The sequence below is a fragment of the Arachis hypogaea genome, chromosome 6 (genome assembly GCF_003086295.3).
Source record: "Arachis hypogaea cultivar Tifrunner chromosome 6, arahy.Tifrunner.gnm2.J5K5, whole genome shotgun sequence".
Lineage (NCBI taxonomy): Eukaryota > Viridiplantae > Streptophyta > Magnoliopsida > Fabales > Fabaceae > Arachis > Arachis hypogaea.
Genome location: NC_092041.1, coordinates 93496796 through 93518641, shown reverse-complemented (window position 1 = coordinate 93518641; position 21846 = coordinate 93496796). Strand labels below are relative to the sequence as shown.

At 29.8% G+C, this 21846-nt stretch overlaps 1 protein-coding gene and 1 long non-coding RNA gene across 2 annotated transcripts; one reads left to right on the top strand and one right to left on the bottom strand.

Annotated features, from left to right (window-relative positions):
- Positions 1-3089: 3089 nt before the first annotated feature.
- Positions 3090-18002, bottom strand: LOC112696977 (uncharacterized). The gene is made up of 3 exons (XR_003151018.3): positions 17787-18002; positions 15471-15612; positions 3090-3931 (listed from the first exon to the last, which is right to left on the bottom strand). It is a non-coding gene; the product is annotated as an uncharacterized lncRNA (long non-coding RNA).
- LOC112696976 (uncharacterized) lies at positions 3319-4638 on the top strand. Its single transcript, XM_025749941.3, has 2 exons — positions 3319-3596; positions 3672-4638. The coding sequence occupies exons 1-2, from the start codon at positions 3319-3321 to the stop codon at positions 4366-4368; spliced, it is 975 nt and encodes a 324-aa protein (XP_025605726.1). The 3' UTR covers positions 4369-4638.
- Positions 18003-21846: the final 3844 nt, after the last annotated feature.

The window sequence follows — 21846 nt, the reverse complement described above, 5'->3', positions numbered from 1 at the left end:
ATGTATTTCCTCATGTCTTTTTCTATAAAACTTGGTTCACGGTGGCTACTAGCTGCTGCCACAAATGATTGCTAAGTTTTGCTTGATCTAATTCCAGCTTTCTCGTTGGTTTTAATGGTGCGATGCATAAACATGCTAAGCTCCCTATGTTGTTTGAGCATTTCTGCCCGATCTGGACAACAAGGATGTGAGTGATTCATAACAACTTTGGAAATTATCCAAAAACCAACATCCTTCATTATGTGTACATAAATCCTGGCTAGACAGTTCAACCCGACTGAAGGATTTGTCTTCAAAGTTAGAGATATTTTGGATTTCCACCTCTCCTCTCTGGTGCATACGATTAGTTGATTCTTAATATTGTCTCCATCCCGAGTCGTGTTCCTTATTTTGGTAGAAAAACCGGCAAGTTCCGAATAATGTTTGTAGAACTTTCCAACTTCTTCTAGTGTCTTGAAAGTCATCCCCACCTTTGGGACAAATTTTTCATCCACAACACATCTGGTCTATATGATGAACCGAAAACGTCATTACGGTAAAATAATTATTTAATACTCAGTGAATAAAACATAATACATTATATATTCCTCTAATCTTTTATACAAACTCCTTTCTGCATACCGAACTGAACACGTACTCATAGTGAAATAACTCTATGGTTTCGAGTGAACGAGTACTAAGTGATCGAAACATAATCCAGTGTATTAAACTAAATTCAAACTCTTTTATGCTTACCGAACTGAACAATTACTCACAGTGAAAGAATTGTATAGTACTTACTGAACGAAACATAATACATTATACAAAAGCAAATTCGAAACACCTCTGTCTACAATTTAGATATTATCAATTCAATTCAATTCAAAGTCAAAAACACCTAAAATAAAATTCAATTCAAATATTGCGTCCATTGAATTCAATTCAATTTAAAATTGAACAATCCAAATCTCATCAGCATCATTCGTTTCAGAAGAATAAATCAGATCATTATCATTCAACTGATTTGAAGTTAAATCATTCATTGATTCCATTCAGAAGTGTAAATCGAAAAAGAAAATGAAAAAAAAAGAAGAACGACAAAGAAGAAAAAAATGCGAATAGAGAAAAACAACAAAGCTTATTAGGTTAAAGAAGAAGAAGAAGAAAAAGAACATGAGCAGAGAAAGAAAAAGAAGAACGCAAGTAGAGAAAAAAGAAGAAGAAGAAAAAGAAAATAAGATTTATGTTGAGAAAGATTTATCACGCAGTAAAAATTTTATATTATATGAAACGCGTGTATAACAAATAAAAAAAATACGTATAAAAAAAGTTAACTGGATAACTTAGAATTAAAAACTGACGTCTGTATTAACTCCAATAAAAATTACATCCAGACGAAGTGAGATACATGTTGCTAGTCAAAAAAATTAAAGGTTAATCATCATTCTACCGAATCTGGCTTCACTTGTCAATGTAGTGCATTACAATTCGCATTTAAAAACATTAAATAACTACTGGATGAGATGTAATATCTGAAAATTTAATTTTTTTCGACTTTTAATTAGATTTAGTTGATAAAAATAAAGCATTGACATGTATGTAGAAGGACTCTTGATATCCATGAGAAGAACGAGAACAATAAAAGTGCATGAATCCTGCTTTAAAAATTAGAGTATTACTATTATTATTTCAACTATTTAGATATACTTTAAAATAATTTAATTATTAAATTAGTCATTTATATAAAAAATATATTAAAATATAAAATATTATTAAAAATAAATTAAATAATATATATTTATATATAAATATGTAATAACGAATTTAAAGATTTTTTTACATATAACATTTTTAAACTTAATTATTACAAAGAATATATTTTGTTTAATTTCTTCTTTTAAGTGATCATTTGTGTCGGTTTATTGTGTGGTATGTACTTATTGGATTACTTCATTGTCTTTGTTCGCAAACGTGGCTAGGCATACAAATTCCGTAAAACAATGACCCCATTTATCTTTCTTTTTTTTTTTTCCTATTCATTCATATATCATATTATATATACCGCATAAATATTTTAGAAATAAGCCATAACTTTTACATAAAACTATTAGAAATATTTTAATCTTAGATATATAAGTTAAATTAATTATCTAGAATTCTCTTTGAACTGCTTTTTATCTTTCTCACTTTTTATAATTTCTAAAATTTTAAAATATTAAACCTTTCTATTTATCCAATATCAGATCAGGTATTAATTTAGCTTTCCATCCTTAGTCTTAATTATACTGTTATAATTTTAGGAAGGATAATAAATATAGTATATATAATAAGCATTAATTAAATTATTTTATAAAAAAATTTGTTATGTCATATAATCTTATATATTTATTAACAAAACATGCATGTTTTTGTTTTTATATTTTGAAAATATATTTAAAAAAAATAGAAATTCATACAAAACGTTTAAAATATCTCTTAAATAAATACGTTTGGTCTCATTTATTGAATAAATTGTCATATATTAAATTTTTGACATATAATATATATTAAAAGTGTTATCTTTATTAAAAAGTATTATTATATTTTTAAAATTGTTAATTTGACTTTTATGTTAATTTTTTAATTTGTTAAAATTATTGTTAACAAAAATTTTATTAGAGGATTTTTTTATTTTTATTATTTTTATAAATTTTATAATATTATGTTTTTGTTTTCATTTTATTATCATTTTTATACTTTTTTTATTTTATGAATTTAATAATTTTTTACAGGTAAAGTTTTTATTTACAATTTTTATAATTCTTTTAATAATTTTTTTTAATTTTAAAAATTTATATTTTAATCTACTAATTTTTATTGCTAATTGTTCTATTTTAAGTTTAGTAATTCTTATTTGTTTTTGAATTCTTTGAATAAAATTTATTGTAAAATTAAAATTTTGAAAAATTTTATTTTATATTAAGTTAAAAAATTCAACGTTATTTAAATTAATATTAGTTAGAACCATTAATATAATTATTTCTTTTTTTAGATATTCAATTTATTCATAATTTATATTTTTAAAATACATTATTTTAGAATACACTATTTACTGTGACCAAATAAATAACTTAAAAAAGAATATTTTTGCCATCTTTATAAACCCTTTTAAAAAAAAAAAAGAAAAATGCCAAAATAGTACAAATAAAGCTTTATCATCATCACCAGTTTCCTTCGCAGTTACGTCTCTAGCTAAGACACTGAAACAAATACAACTCATATTATGAACCCTAACTAGTTCCACATATTCTTAATATATCCACCACACCACTATTAACATTATTCTTCATCACAGTCAAGATGAGCAAGAGTACTGCTACTACCACACCGTGCTGCAGCAAAGTTGGGATCAAGAAAGGACCATGGAGCGCCGAGGAAGACGAGATCCTCTCCAAATTTGTCCAGAAGGAAGGGGAGGGGCGGTGGCGTACGCTCCCCAAGAGGGCCGGGCTGCAGCGCTGCGGCAAGAGCTGCCGCCTCCGCTGGATGAACTACCTCCGTCCCTCCGTCAAGCGAGGCCAGATCGCTCCTGACGAGGAGGATCTCATCCTCCGCCTTCACCGTCTCTTGGGCAACAGGTGAGATGCTAACAAACCCTACCTCTTCAAAATTACTCTTCTACCCCTCCTCCCTCAACCTTACCTTCTTTTTAGGTGGGCTTTGATAGCTGGCAGATTACCTGGCAGGACTGATAACGAGATCAAGAATTACTGGAATACCCATCTAAGCAAGAAGCTCATAAAGCGAGGCATAGATCCAAGAACCCATAAGCCATTAATCACCACCAATTATTCTACTACTCCTGTTACTACTTCAAATGGAGGTGTTTTTCATCATCATCATCAACATTCAAATGTAATAACCTCTTCAATCATAATGCCGCTGCAGCACCAACCTACGATGACTGTGAATCCTGCGTCAGAAATTGGTAATGTCAACAACAGCAAATTTGATTATGCTCCAATAATTAGTGCTGGTGGGAACATTATGGAAGAGAATAATAATAATAATAATAATGTTGTTGTTGATTATCATCATCATGGCGGAAATAATGGGAATAATAATAATGATGTTGAGGAGGAAGATACATTGTTGGTTTTTCTGAATTCTTTATTTGATGGTGGTAACAATGAAGTGATGAATAATAACAATAATAATAATAATAATGATAATAGTGGAACAGACGAACTAGCGGTGTTTCAGCATCATCATGATGATGAGGGTGATGTTACAATGTTCCCTCCACCGCTTTCAACATCTTTTCGTCTTGAAGATTGGGAAGCAGAATTTAGCAATGCACTTATAAATCAACAAGATGGTTCATCATCATCATCACCTCCTAATAAGTAACGCTAGCTGGCGCACCTGCATGTAAGGGATATATCTCTATATATATTTATATGCTTGTATGTGTTGTACAATTATTATTCTTATTATATATATATGTTATTCGGTATGATATATTGATGGAGTGATGTATATCTATGGTTAGTTGTAGTGAAGCATTGCATTTGTGCATGTGTGATTGAATTTATGTATTGCTTAATCGACCATTATTGCACCTTATTGTATATTTTCATTTCAATGAAAAGGAAAATCATCAGTGGGCTATTACTTCAACTGTTATTGAATTTACAACATATAGATTTCACATGTCTAATATTGTTGATTTATTAGAGCTTCTAAGCTATAACTTTTCCTTCTATGTTCTTTCAGTTTCTTGATGTACATTTAATAGATTTTCAATGATATATATAATTACATAGCTTCTCTTTTGTTTTTTCTTGGAGTTTATTAAGCCATAATAAATAACATAAAAATATTGAATAATGTTAGAAAATCAATACTATATTAGTCAATTTTAACTAATACATAACATGTTGTTAAACAAATTTATTGTGAAACCCACTAAAAATGTTCTTTTATTGAGTTTAAATTTTGGATATCTTTTTTAATTGAAATTTAATTTTTTTTATTTTTAAGAGTTTTAAAATATTTTTATTCTTTGTGTTAAATTTTAATTTGACTGTGCAATGTTAATCCTCCAACTTTTTTATTAATAAAATAAATTTTTTATTTAATTAATCTCCACGTTGTATTTGTTTCCTGTGGTAATACGGTCTAGGCCTCTAGGGCAATGCTATTTTTTGGCTCCCTTTTACACAACTTTGATTTATCAGTTGGCTCCGTATGCTTACTTAATTGCTATTTAATATTTATAGTTTAATCACTTTATGATTTCTTTATTTTTTCCAAAACCATTGCTAGCTCTTTTAATTTGTTTAAAATATACGTCTTAACAGAGATAAGGAATTCATTAGCATAATGTTAAGAGAAAATACATGCAAATTGATTTAACTATCACATACATCCATTGGGCAAGCTTAACTTTCTAGTTAGGTCTAAACTTGGAGTGATATGAAGTGATGAGAATTTGCATGTTATAAGAGATAGAGTTTTGTTAGGTAGACAATGATTTTTGTAAACAATGTGAATAATGGATTTTAAAATTAACCTAATAAAGTAAAAAAAACATTCCGCCCTTCAAATACCTCGTAAACCTTAATATTAGGATAATTATCTGCACACTTAGTGAATTGAATATTCAGTTAGTGCATGAGTAAATCGAATAAAAAAAACAACCATTCAATTAAAAATAATGAATATAATCATCTGAATATCTATTGAATTGAACATCTAACATATCTATTATTTATGTTGTTTAGTATTTTTATTATTTATCTATACTTTTCCTATAAAATATATATAATATATAGTTGGCATTTTAATTTAGATCAAACGATAATGGACGGTTGCACATAATTTTTCCCATTCCCATATGACTTAAATATTAAAATTATCTACTATTTTTGCCGGTAGCAGGAGTGGAAATATTTTGAGTAATTATCCAAATAAATGCTAAAGAATTTTAAAAATAAATATTTTAATTTTTTTTAAAAAATTATAAATTAATTTTTAATAGTTTTTCTGTGAGATATAATAGTTTTTATTTTAATTTTTAACGTCACTCCTTATTAACAAAAAATATTAAAGGCACGTAAACTCACACATGTAGTAGTTAAGTATGAGCAATGTTAGGGGGCCAGCAATTTTTGTGATTGTTAGCCATCAACTAGTTATCAATGATGATTTGATGGTGTGAAATTGGTATGAGATTTCATCCAATGGTTCACCTTCCTCTGCTGGTTACATGCTGACCAAAATTCAATAAAACTGCTGGCCCTAGACTTTTCCCTTAAGTATTTATATGTGCGAGAAAGGTAAAATAGTCTCTGGCCTTGTAATAATAGACGACGTCATATGATGGAAATCCCAAATCTCTAACTCGCAGATAGCGACGGCGTTCTCTCCAACAACAATGGCTTCCAAGCCTCACGCACCCACCCTGCATTTTTTCCTTTCAATCTAATACCGACATATACACACACAATCCTCACTTTCTCTCTCACTCCTCTCCGCCGCTGTATTCGCACAAAGCGAGCTGGAAGAGCACAGCGCCTTCTAAAAGGTTCCATTACCTGCACCCTCACCACCGTCTTTGAAATGACTCTACTCCCCTCAGAACCTTCTATCATCAGCTTCTATTTTTTGCGTTGCTGCAAGACAAGCCTAGCGGGTCCTTGAACACATCACTGATAGTAGTGGCAATGGGACTAAAAAAGTGGCTGGACATAGACAATAAAAATCTGATGGTTAGGTTCTACTGAATTGGTTTTTGAATATCCCATGAAAAAGGTAGTTACTGTTTGTCATGAGAGACCTGTGGCAGTGATTGAAAGAATGCCGAAATACTCGTCAGCACTATTGTTGGCAGGGGCGGAGACACGAAAAAGTTAAAAGACGTTGCCAACCGAGGAGTTCCTTCTTTATGCGATGGAAGAGTTGCGATGATGATAGTGCCAAATATGAAATTTCACAGTAGAAGAGGCAAATAGTGAGAAAGAGTGAGATGATGGTGGTAGTTTAGTCTAACTATGGAAAGAAAATGAGAGAAAAAGAGGAGAAAGAGAAAAAAAGAGAAGACAAAAGAAGGGATATAAAAACAGTGGCAATGGTGCGGGTGACTGAGTCATATCAGGGACCAGAGACGGACATATAGGGGCAAACGGAGGCCTTAATAGCAGTAAGAAGTCCTCCCAACTTTTTTAAAAAAATAATAGCAGTAAGAAGTCCTCCAAGCCAAATAAAATAATAATGATTTCTAAAGTCATTCTTTTTCTTCCTGATCCTTGTTTCTTGACCACTCGTATGCTATTTGAAGCCATAACTTGACTCAGTCTTTAATCATATCAAATTATTAATTAAAGGTACTCAAGAAACTTGTCATTTCTCTTATATAGTTGTATAAAATTATTAATTAACAAAGCACCTTTTTTTATTATAAAACAATATAACTTTATTTTTTTGTATTATTATCCCATATAGACAGTGGGTGATCCATTTTTAGAATTTATTTGCTCTTATTTTTTATTTCTTTTTTTTTGGTGAAATTGATAGTGTCTCAATAAAAAAAGTTATTATTATTTATGTTTGATTGATAAAAAATACTTAAATTTTGTTTATTCATATAAGTATGTAATTATTTGAGTTTATATTTTTTTTCAAATAAAAAAATAGAACATTTCATGATGAAAAAGTAAAGTAATTGATACAATTTTTAAGAGAAAATTTACTGTTAGAGTTTAAATAAATCTACCCTATAATCTTATTTCACAAGAAGCTCAAATAAGTGAGTTCTTTAATCTTACTTAAAATATACATCAACATAAAGTCAAAATTTTAATATTAAAAAGAGATATTGATATCTTTTGATTAGAAAGGGATCTAGAAAAGCAACATCCAATTTGGCAGTATAATGTTAATGAACATGATAAAATTTGTAGAACATACATAATAGTCGAGTCATACCAACCAACAAATATTAGATATCCAGCTTATAGTAATAACAATTACTGTCGATATTTTCAATATTTTTAGTTTAAGAAATTTTAAGTTGGTTAAAATATTTACCAAAAAAGATGCTGCTTATTGTTTGCCTTTCTACTTGTTTGGTTAACTAACTTATGCATAATTTTGGAGTTATGTCAAGGGTTAACAACGATAGGAAAGTCTTTAACATATTCTTTGATTGATTGTAATTATTTGATTCGCGTGGTATTAACTCTTTCGGTTTCAATTGCTATAATTGAGAGATTTTTTTTAATTATGAATGTTGTGAAGAATAGACTCAGAAACAAAATAGAAGATACATTTCTTGCTAATTGTCTTTTGATTTACATTGAGAAGAAGATTGCTGAAAGAGTTGACACAAATTCTATTATCGATGAATTTTATGATGTGAAAAATTGACGTGTACCACTTCGTTAGTAAAAAGTATACATATTTTTTGTACTTTAAATATATATTCTCTATCGGTATATTTTTGTAATGCATCTTATATTATAATTTATTTACATATATTTTTTTAAATATTATATATGTTATTGACCTCCAAAAATAATATTTCTGGTCTGTCAAAAATTGTTTTGTTCTTCTTGAATACGCGAACATTTAACTATTACATGTGTGAGTTTATGTACTAACTCAGTATTTTTTTATTAGTGAGTTATTCCAAAAAATAAATTAAAAATTATTATGTCTAAAAAAATATTAAAAATTAATTTGTATATTAATTTTTTGAGACTAAAATATCTCTTTTTAAAATTTTTAAGGATTAATTTAAATAAGGGTTAAGCACTGAAATCGTCCTAAGGTTTGGGGTGAAAATCAAAATCGTTCCCGACCTTTTTTGTTATTAAAATCATCCTCAACATTACAAAACGTTATAAAATCATCTTTTTCCACTTTAATTTTATTTTTTTACCATATTACCCTTCATTATTAATAAAAATAATTAAAAATAATATTAAAAAATTAAAACAAACTCCCCTCCCCTTTCAACCCTCACCCCTCCCCCTCCTCCCTCCCGTAACTCCCTCACCCCACTCCCTCACTCATCCTCCCGTAATCCCGTTAGCCCACTCCCCACTCCCGTAACTCCCTCACCTTCTCACCCACTTCCTCACCCCCTCACCCTCCCGTAACCCCCTCACCCCACTCCCGTCACCCCACTCCCCCTCACTCTACTCCCGTCACTCCATTCTCGTCACTTTTTGTCCATAACTTCTACATCATCTTCATCATTCCTAGCAACTCTCTTTCTCTCTTTTCTTTTTCTCATGGCCATCACCACTGCCTCCATAACTATCACATTTTCATTCTCTGTAAATCACTATCACCCATCCACAAACTAAATTCAGCAACAGCAACAACAAATTAACCAACAAATTCAGCAACATTAACACATTTTTAGCAATAGCAACATAAAAAAGAACAACATCAACAACAACATCCACAAAATAAATCAACAAAATTTTAAATTTAACAACAATTCAGCAATCATCAATTGCAATTTCAGATCTAAATTCAACAGCAACAGAAATTAAAAAAAATATATTTATCAGTTTATGTTCTTCAAAAATAAAAAAATAAAAAGTGGTGAGCTTCATGGTAGCGAAACAGAGAATCAGAGAAGTAAAACAGGAAGAAAAATAAATCTGAATCTGGAAGGAGGCGCGATGCGGTAAGAAGGCAGAACGGAGGCGTGGCGCTGCGAGAGGAAGAACGCATGTCGGCGCTGCGAGAGAAAGAGCGCGACGGAAAAAGAGTCGGCGCCGAAGAAGGTGGAGAAGGAAGTGGGGGCGGAGATAATACGGTGACAGAAAGAGAGAAAAGAAGAATTGGGGTTGTGGTTGGGAGGGAGGGTTCCGAAGAGGGGTAGGAAGAAGGAGATGAAAGGGAAAAGAGGGAGCAATATGGAGAGAGGGTGGGGGAGGTGTTGGGGTTTTTTTATTTTATTTTTATTAATTTTAAGGGTAATTTGGTCAAGAGAATGAAACTAAAGTAAAAAAAAGACGATTTTATAACATTTTGTAATGTTGGAGATGATTTTAATAACAAAAAAAGGTTGGAAACGATTTTAATTTTCACCCCAGACTTTAGGGATGATTTCAGTATTTAACCCTTTAAATAATTAGTCAAATGTTTTTAACTAGAGGTGTGTGAAGGAATAAATTTGACTCAAATAACCGTATATAAAAATGGTAAATTAGAATTAAAGGACCATATAATAAAAAAAATTCACATACGAATTTATATATATTTATTACATTTTTTAGTATATATTTTATCTTTGATAATTGATGTAGGAGCACTAGTCTCACTTTATCCTTGATCTACTAACAATATATAATTACGAAAATGTTTAATTTGCCTATTTTGATAAATAAGGATTAATGTGTGATATAATCCAAATTTAAAAATAACCTTGAATTTTATGAGTGAGCTCATTTTGGCATATAGATATTAGATAGTTAGGGAGAATAACTCTACAAATTCCTAACCTAATGGTTTTCTATAGCAAAGTCATTGGATTATGTATACAGGTGATCTTCTCTACACTACTACATTTATTCTAGTATATATTTATCCATAAATTTTTTATATTCACAATAATCGTATAATATATAAACAAAAAACAACTATTATATAAATTATTTGTGTAAAATATATACATATTAAAAAGAATTAAATAATATATATTATATTACATGTATTTTAATGTGTGTAGCATTTTTGTTTTACTCGTCGCAATATATAATGAGTTATGAACTTGATATCTTTTATACATGTATTACTTAAACTCCTTACTACTAGATTATTTATAAAGTTTAGTCTTATTAATTCTATGAGGACTATTATTTATCTTCTCTCATCGTACATCAATAGGGGGTTGATTTTGAAAATATCCTAAACCAATAGAAATGGTTGACAGAATTTAACATATGGAGAAAACGATGATGTTGGTTAGTTCATTGCATTGTGTTGAGTTTCGGTTCCAGAATTTATACTGAGTTACAATAACTTGCAGAGGAAATAATCAGTGCCATATATATAGTTATATACACAAGTTTAAAATTGGTTTGATTTGAATTACCTTCTATGTTGTTTGAGAGTTATATTATCTATAATTTGAATGTTAGAGTATGTATTATATAAGAGTTACAATATATATTATCCAAGAGTTAGAGTATATATGTGTAATAATCTAAGTGTTAGAAGATGTGTTATATAAGAGTGATGTATTATCTAACGAGGGTTAACTACTAAATCAGTGTTCGAAAAATTTAGTCATTAATAAAAAAATCTTTAAAAAATGTTATCGATAAAATAGTTTATAAATGATTTAAAAATATGATAAGAATAATTAATAAATATTATATTTTTTATAAATAATAAAAAAATTTTGTATTTAACAAAGGACATATTCATTTAATTTAGAGTTTTATGGCAACATTTGAATAAATATTTAAAAAGTATATAAAAAATTTAGAATAAAATTTAATTTCTAAATTTTTTTATTTTTTTATAAAATATAGTCATTCACAATAATTCTTTTTTTGAAAAAAATTCACTTAACATAAAATTATCAAATTTTAAAAATAAAAAGATCTTATTTTTTAATAATATTTGTAAAAATTTATATAAAAATTTATTTCTAAATTTTTTTAGAATATATATAATATTTAGCTTTTGTTGAATTTTTAAATCTTTTGCAAATTTATTTATCATTAATATTTTTGAATTTTTTTTTTTGGTGAACTTTTTGGATTTTTTTTAACAATGTGAACTTTTGAGTACGATTCTAGTAGACTCTATCTAAAAATGAGAATTTGATTAGCAAGAGGTTATAATGTGTGTTATTCAAGAGATATAATATGTACAATTTAAGTGTTAGATTATGTGCCATTCAAGAGTTAGAATAAGTTATTTAAGATATAATAATGTGTTATGCTAGAATTATTTGTGTTATCTACAGTGTGTATAATCTAATGCTAAAAAATATGTTATATAAGAATCACAGTCTATGTTTTTCAAGACGTACAATATGTATTATTCAATAGTTAGAATATGTAACTTGAGTAAAGCCATACAAGATGACCAACTTTAAGGTTTTTAGCCAATATGTAACTAATGCTCTAGAATATGCTCGAGAGAAAAATTTAAAAACTAGCAATTTTAATTTATATTGATCTGTATTTTTGGTTAATAATTTAATATATTTAACTCAATAGCTCAATATTATATTTTTAATTAATATTTTTAAATATTATTATTTATCTACTAGTTAAAAATAATAAATTGCAGAATCTTAACATTACTAAATCCTCAAACACCATACCAAATAGAGAAACTAATAATAAAAAGAATAAAAAAGACAATGTGGCAACAATCTCGAGTAACAATATGTTGTTTATTTTAAAATAAAATTGTAAAGAGGTGTAAAATATAATTATTCACGTCTACATGCTTTTTTATTATTTGTGTGTAGATTATGTGTATTATACGTGCAAATTATTCTGATTTATGTGCATATATATGTGAAAGAACTAATAAAATATAAAAAAAATGGGTATATTGGTCAATTGTTAGTCTAAAATTATTGATCCTCTAGAATTTTTGTATTTTATTTAAGAAAAAAAATGTATTGTCCAAAAGATACAATACGTAATCAAAGTTATTTGTTATCTAATATGTTAATCCATATGATTTATCTATTAAGTATATTTTATTTTATTTATTTTATTATATACATTCAACTTTTATATTTATTAAACATTATTTATTGATTTATATCTTGTGCTCTATTTTATTTATTTTTTTATTTTAATTAATTAATTAAATTGATATAATTTTTATTTGATATACAATTATTTTTATTGTATTTTTATACTAATATTAAAATATAAAAATATTTCTATATATTAAAAACTAATACGTTCTAAGTTATTGTGCAGATATAATTAAGTGGGCAATTTACCTATTTAAATAAACTGCTAACCAAAATTATCAGAATATACATTATTATGCAAATTGGATACCAAAATGCATTTTTTTCCTAAAAACAGCGACAAAGGTATCGCGGTTTACAAAATGCACGTAATCCACTACAGGGGTGTCGCGGATTACGTTGACGAAGAACCATCACATAAACCGCTACAGGAATGTCGCAGTTTATGTGTGTTTTTGATGTATGCATAAACTGCTACAGGGGTGTAGCGGTTTATACTATGTAAACTTTGCCTATAAATACCAAGATAGGGAGTGGGTTATTTGAAGAGAGTCATTTTCACACTTTTAGAAATGGATAGAGAGAAAAGCTTGATGGTTCTAATCTACTGTTCTGTTAAAATAAAAAAAAAAGTAACAGGCATGGTGTTAAGTTCACGGATAAAGAACCGTTGAACATTTTTATCTATTCGACTGATACTTTGTCGGATCTGAAGAGGAATATATTGAAGAAGGCAGGGTTAGCTGGGCCAAGTCGGTAAAGAAGGTGTTCTACAAGATTCCGATGGCGGTCGTGTCGAGTGTTGTGCAGTATGAAACATTTGTCATCGGGTCGGATGAAGACATGGGGGTGTTGTTTCATTGTTGGCAGAGTTTTTCGGTGTGAGAATACACGAGTTGTTTGCCAAGTTGAAAGACCGTGTGAAAAGTTCTGAGGCTTCAGCGCCAAATCCTTAGTCGACGACGGTGGGGGGTGCTTCTACTTCGATGCCTGTCGTTGCACCCAGGTGTCTCCTACCTGCACCTCCACCTGTTCTAGCATTGGCAGATAGGTCACCCGGTTTGATTACTGGTATTGTTGGGAGTGGTGAGCCGGATCACATTGAGGACGCGATGTGGGACTATGATTCGGACGATGAGCCCAATCACATATCGGGGATAGTGAGGACGAGACTCTAGTGCCCCGACCTGCACCTCAGGGGCTATGCAGTTCTAGGTCTCGCCAACAACCGCCGCATTTCTCGACGCTCAATCTGGAAGCAGTGAGCCAACAACCAGATGATCCACACACCTTCGGCTACCAAGAATTACACGAGGGCAATGCTTATGGAGAATTTCAGATCGGCTACCAAGAATTTTGATTACCACGTAATTTGTGCGATAATTTATCCCTTGGTTAGGGCGGATGCAGCGGTTACCATAAAGGTGTTGCAAGAAGTTATTGAGTCAACCTATGAATTCAGGCCTAATTACAGGAAGGTGTGGAAGGCAAAGCAGAAGGCAGTTGCCCAGATTTACGGGAATTGGGAAGAGTCATATGCGGAGTTGCCCTAGTGGATCTTTGGGATGTAAGCAACGATGGACGGAAGCGTAGCTTTGTTGAAGACTTCTCCAGTGCGTGTCGGTGGTGAGGTTGATGAGTCTACGAAGTACTTTCATCGATTTTTCTGGACGTTCCCTCCATGCATTAAGGCTTTTAAACATTGCAAGTCACTAATCAGCATTGACGGAATGCATCTGTATGGGAAGTTGTATTTGCTGATCGATTCTCTATGTACTAGTGATTCTCTCTGGGGCCTAATTTTCTTGATAATTCTATGAGTACAACAGACTAATTTCAATTAAATCAAAGCAGCAACCTATGTTGCACTATACACAAGTTAAACTTTCATCCAAAAAACTCATCCTCCATAAAAAATGAACTAAGTCTTTATAAAACATAAAAAACATACATAAACTGCGATACTCCTGTAGCGGTTTATGTGATGGTTCTTCGCCAACATAATCCGCAACACCCCTGTAGCGAATTACGTGTATTTTGTAAACCACGATACCCTTATCGCAGTTTATATAGTTTAGGAAAATAATACATTTTAGTATCCAATTTGCATAATATGTATTTTAGTAAAATTAGTTAGTAATTTATTTAAATAAGTAAATTATCCTAATTAAGTTGTATCTCATTTTGATATATAAAGAGGTCATGATGCATAAATTTATACAATATATTAATTGCACCAAAAAAGAAATACAATGTTAGTTTAAAGGCGACAACATTTTGATATTTGAAAAATTTTAATTTTAATAAAATAGATTTTAATAAACTTTTTAAATATCAGTTCTGTTTAATAAAATAGCATGAACATTTAGAATGATGGATTAATAATTAATTAATTTTGTTAAATAAAATTAATATTTGGAAGTTTAATTTATTAAAATTAAAAATTAAAAATTATTTTATCAAAATTAAATATTTTTAGTCAAAATTAAATATAATAAAATAAAAAATTAAAAAATTTCGTTAAAATTGTTCATTTGAAAATTTCTAAAAGAGCTAATCATAGATTCTTTTGCTGACAGTGGATTGGACCTGAATACGCGGGTCCTTTCGAAATTCTTCAAACTCTAGCAGATAGACCAAAACTATTTTTTAAAGAAAGTCTTATTCCATCTAAAAAGATACTCGTTTATTTTTATTCTAATTTTTTTTGTCTTCTCTATTTATTCTAGTTTAAAATATCATCCATAATACAAAGACGTACCAAACGGATTTTTAGGATATTTATGAAGAAAGACATATTGGGCCACTCTTGCAAATGTGGAAGGTGGAAATTGGAATCACATTTGGGCTTTGACATACAGTTAGCCCAATTTGCACCAAGAAGTTTGACTTTTGCCCATGACCTAAACAACAAAAATAACTTTCAAGTTTCATTCCATGTGGCATAGTCAGCTCAGCACAAATAACATTATACTATTGCCAAAGATGCACCGGAGGGTTCTGATAAAAACAGCAGATAATGTAGAAATAATGTTTGTTGTACCATAATAATATCTATTGGAAATAAATGCATTTTATTTTCTCCTTTTCAATTTTGAAGACCAGGTTGATTTGAAGTGGTGGTTGACTGGTGGGTAAATGATACATCCCTAAACTCATAAAGCCATTGAAATAAGATAGCGGTTGGTATTATAAAACCTGTTGTATATATTAATTTATTAACTAATGATAAATCTTTTAATAAAATTTAAATATGTAATATTTATTTATTTATTGGGTTGGGAAATATTATAAAAAATAAAAAAAATTATGTACAAGTTGAATAATGGGTTCAATAAATTTAGTAAAATTTTTTTTGGGGGGGGGGGGGGGGGGGGGTTATCAGCCAATTTGAAAATGGACATTTATATGCTAAAGCCAGCAACTATGAAAATGTTCAATAAATTATGTTTCTGTTACCCATCTTCCCCACCCACCTCTCCCTCAAAGAAGAAGGTAAAAAAAATGATAGAAAAGTCGTTTTTGGGTATTCCATTGAATGATAGGTGAAATAATTTAGCTAATTTTGGAGAAATTAAAAGGAAATAATTTACCTCATTTAGAGGTTTTAAGTTAAACAGAGTAGCTTAGACAGTAAGAAAAAGCCAACGTGATAAAAAAAAAAAAAAAGAAGAATCATCAACCATTTACTATTTTTTTTAAAGTAATTATGGCACAAGTTCTATACTTATTGTCCTTTAACTTCAATTTTATTTTTTTATGTTTTAGATGTTACTAACAAATTTTAAACTGAAATTGCAATTTATTTTTGTAAGTTAATTATTCAAAATTTGTCTAATATAAATAAATTCTTCTAGAAAGCTACGGTTTATTATAAATAACTTTGAATATTAATACAAATAACTAACTACAAATATAAGTAATTTCCCAAATTGCTTCTAACAATTTTATTTTGAACAAAGTAATTTCTAAAAAAAAGTATCAAATTAATTTCCAAATATTTTTAAAATATTAAAAAAAACTTTCAGTAAAATAAATGGCTATAAGTTGTACTAAAGCCTATTTCACACTCAGCCAACAAAACCAGTTTATTGTTTTTTTTTTCTGAAAAAAAATCAATTCTTTTTAATTAACAATCCAACAACAAAAAATTTAAATATAATTGTTTTAGTTAGATATTTTAAGAAAAAGAGAGAAAAGAGTATTAGAGATATATATACAAAATACAGGAATACATCAATCTAACTAACTAATATCTCTAATTTAAATAAATTACATTAGGTGTAATAAAGAGAAGAGAAAGACAAATCTCTCTCTCTCTTTCCACCCATGATTTCATCTAACATGAAAATTTGATTGGCTTTTATCCTAAAAATTTATTGGGTATAGCTTGTAATTGCATGCCGTCAACAAATTCTATTCATTAAGTTCCATCCTTCGCTGTAAATCTAAAGGAAAAGTATATGAACCAACTAATAATCAGCCAAAAATGTAACAATATAATTAATTATAATTAATCTTATTAATTTATAATTTAATTTGTTTTTTAAATTATTGTTGACCACGTTCAAAACATGAGGGAAGATACGTAGTGATAGGAGAGAATCACGGAACAGATGCTTTGATCATTTATTAGTTGGTTCCATATAATTAATTATGTTTTATTAATGCGTAACACATGAAACATAGAAATTATATCCAAAACCATCCAATTTACAAGAAAAAGAAACATCCGTGTGCTTATCAATAGCAACATCTGATTAAAGTCACCGATGCCTCTGATTTACCAGTTGGCTTATTCTTGACTTATATAGAGTTGGTTCTCTAGCATTGTTGAAATCTAAAACATTAATGCTAAATGGTACCACAAAAAGATCACAAAAGAGTGGGAAAGTATTAATAAATGTTCAGCTAATAAGAACCTCAACTATATAAGTTTATGTATGGAACTAGTTTTCATGAAATATTCATCTTTCTTGCAAGCAAATTATACACAAATGTTTGCCATTGAACTATCAAATAGAAATAAAGAAGATCAATAAATAAACAAATAAAATATATAGAACAATTTACATACCCGGAAACAATGTAAGACCTTGGTTTCAATCACAAAAGTATGAGAAATATTATGATGAGAGAATGTAGTAGCTCTCTAGAGAGAATTGAATTGTATGTAATGTAATGTATATGATGAATCTTTTTTTTGGTCCCTTAATTTGGATTTGATAGTAATGCAAGGAATGAATGAAATTCATGAAGACCAAGAAAGTTAGATAAGGGAAACTCCGTTTTCAACTGCATAAACTCGAAAATGAAGAGGGTCAGAGAAATGCACGTGATTTTTCATTCCATAAAAAAAAGTTATCAATACCAAACATTCCATGATTACCATCAAAGCCTTGTCTTCTCTCCATCTTGGTGCATCTACCTTTCATTTTTCTACGATTTTAAGGTATGCTTAGACCTACGGTTTTTTTTTTTGGTGACTAGACCTACGGTTTAGTAATATATATTCTCTTCCCCGCAAATATATAATTGTGTTTAATACCTTAAAACATATCAAGAAAAATACTAGAATCACATAATAATAAAAAAATGTTATTTGCACACTAAAATAAGTTATTATATATTTATGTATAAATACATATATAATTTAATTTATTTTTAATATATATTTTATATTTTGATATATATTCTATTTTGGTAATTGATTTTAGTGATTGATTTTAATGTACATCTAATATGATTGAATTATAAAAACTGTATTGTTTTAATAAAAAAAGTGTTTTTCCTTGCAAATTGTTACAATTAAGTTGCAAGATCATTAAAATATGGGTAAATTTAAAATAATTAATTAACAATATTTTAAAACTCTAAGATGATAGATATTATTGAATAAAAATACTAACTTTAAAATCCAGGCATTTATTAATAAAAGGAGTATGTAACAAGAGAATATGCAAGAAATTAGGTGCAACCCTAAATTACTAACATGGCTGCTCTTCAGAGGCGTACTTATTAAAAAATAGATTGCAAGTATTTAGACCTTGAGTAATGAAGTCCGAGATCGTGATGAAAGTGTCTAGAATGATTTCACCTCAAGTCTTGAAATGGTGGATGAGGAGTATTTACGAGAGATTCTGATATTTAAGTATGAATTTAAATAAATTGTGTGTAGAATAAATTGAGAAATATCTGAGTTTAACGAGATATTTTATAAAAAAAGTGATAACTTGGTTAAACAATAAAAAAAACATAAAAAACCTACTATTAGAGAAGTATTAAAAAAATTCAAAATGTAAAAAAAGAATATTATTTGTTAGATTGTCTTATTTCGTTTTGCTTTAATATTAGTTGTCTTTTTTTATTATTTAAAAAATAACATCAAATAACGTTTTTGAAATAAAATTATAAAAAAATATAGAGAACTAATTTTTAGTTAACAAGTATTAATTAATTTTAAAATAAAAAATTTAAAATTAAAGATTTATGATTTAGAATTATCCGAACTTTGTGTTATTTTTCAAGGATTTCATTTTGCTGCTGACGTTAATGCCATAGCTGTGGAGTGCGAGACAGATTTGGTTAAAGCATATATTCTTGTGAGTAATTAGAGGCTGCCAAATATTCACTACATATAAAAGTCCTCAATAATATCTTTAATCTAAAACAGGGACGGAGAGGGTCTTTAAAATTTGAGTTAATTTCTAGGGATACTAACCGAGGTGTCAATTGGCTGCGAAAAAAGGTGCGCATAGTCAGTTGACACCGAGGTGTAGGATATTACTCGAGTTTTAATTTAGCGTTTGCTACAGTTAGACATGGAGTAAATACCTATAGTAGTCCCTAAGATTCACTCAATTACTCATAGTAATCTCTAAGATCCTGATTTTCCTATTGTAGTCCTCTAGATAGAGCTCCGAGCACTCAAACTAGTGCCTGACCATATTTCAGGTAATGACTCATCACCGGAGCACTGACATGGCCTCGGATTGGCACGCTGGAGGGCTTCCAACGGCTAGCTGAGCTGGCTAAGTTCTAATTTTTACCCAGATTGGTCCCTCCTAGTATATGTAACCCTAAATCCCCAAATTCTCATACACTTCCCCTCTTCGTCTTGTTCACCCCTTCTTCTTCTTCTTTCATACACTTCTTCCTGTTCATACACTCTCATCCGGGGCTGCTACTCATGTCGACGATGGGTGGAGGTAGCACTGCAGGTGGAAGCTCTGTTCGTTCCCCATCTAGTTGGAATCGGACTAGAACGCAAACAAAGAGCAGAAGATCAGCCTCACCAGAATGGTGCGACTGTGGCTGTAGGCTAGTTTCAGATGGTCTGACACAGAGTCGAATCCGAATAAACCGTTCTATGGCTGCCCCAATTATAATGTAGGTTAGAATAATTACTTTTGTTGTTATGATTCTCCTCCCCTGACTGTTCTTGTGTTGTTCGTCTCTAAACTTTGATCCTTTATTGGTTACAGAAAAGTGGGAAGAGATGGTGCGGGCTTTTTGTGTGGGCAGATTCTGTGAATGAGGAACAGGTTGAAAAGCCAGAATCGTGTGGTGATGAAGTGAAGATCAACTTTGATTAGAGGCTTCGAAGGTTGGAGGAGGATGTCCAGATGCAAAAAGTGATTACCCAGTTGTTAGTGTTAGCTGTGTGTATATTGATAGTGTTGTTGGTGATCCTGTATTGTAAATGATTAATGAATTGGTAGTTTTGGGTTCCTTGTTATCAACAGTTGTAAAAATCTGCTTCTTGATGGAATGAAAAGTGCTGTTAACTATGAAATTGTTGTTAAGATAAATTCTATTGTTTATGAAAAAATAAAGAAACTGCTTCTTGAATGGTAAACCACATAGCATAGTATATTAACATAAATTCCATTGTTTATAAAAAAACAACAAAAATTGACTGTAAAAGACAGCCTAAAAACCATTATGCTGCTATCTGTAGTTTCATCAAAAGCAAGACCAAGGTATACCAAAAAGGCCTTTCGGTCACAGTTCACCATCTAGTCATTATACGATGGAAAAGACTAATAACACAAAACGAAACAGAAACTCCTTCCAATTCTTGTTGAAATTTTTTCATGAATGCCAGACACAGAAACGGTGATGCACATCAGGCATCACCACTTTCACTGCTGATAACAGTCCCTGCCAGATTCAATAAACATTATACACATTATACACATATAATGGTCCCTGACATTATAATCGTGACACATAATAGTCCCTAGTATTTGATTACTATCCCCATAATAGTCCCTATAATTGATTGTCGTGACCCATACAAATCCCTAACGTTTATCTAACGTGCACATAATGATCCAGTAAGTATATAACATGCTTAATAGGACATCCAGATTAATCAGACAACCAATAATTACAAGTTCTCCATATAATGCATACAAGCATAATGAAAGCACAATTCTTCAAGTAAGCATAACAGCACAATGGTTTTCCTAATAACTAACCATCAATATCCAATCATCTCACAATTAATGCAGATAAGCATAATAGTAAAATTCTTTCCATAATAAATAACCATCAATTTCAAATAAAAGCACAATTCTTCAAGTAAGCATAATAGCAGAATTCTTTCCCTAATAACTAACCATCAATATCCAATGATCTCACAATTAATTCAGATAAGCATAACATCAAAATTCTTTTCCTAAAAAGTAACCATCAAAATCCAATGAAAGCACAATTGTTCACAGTAAGCATAACAACACAATTCTTAATATAAGATCAAATAAAATCAAAGCAAGACAATAAAAAAAATCACACCTTTTGCATATTTGATATGAAGCACCAGTCATAATCTTTATAATACCCCAAGTCCTGATGAAGTAGCTCAAGAAACCATGTCCATGAGTGCATGAGTCTGTGTTAGTGGTGGATCTCCACCATTATCATCCAAGTACACAATTGTGTTATCTCCCTCTAACACCTCCGGCACTGACATTATATGCTCGAAATATATATCAATCAATCCCTCATTTGTCCTAGCACAATTCACCATCTCTTTTATCTCTTTATCACTGTTTACATTTCTCAACCCATTATCCAACCTTTTCCAGGAACATGCCACCAGCACTGTTTTATGTCATCGTACCCAAGCTCCC

Coding starts and splice junctions, on each gene's coding strand:
- LOC112696976 (XM_025749941.3), top strand. CDS start 3,319: ATGAGCAAGAGTACTGCTACTACCACACCGTGCTGCAGCAAAGTTGGG. Junction 3,597..3,671: donor CACCGTCTCTTGGGCAACAG/GTGAGATGCTAA, acceptor CCTTCTTTTTAG/GTGGGCTTTGATAGCTGGCA.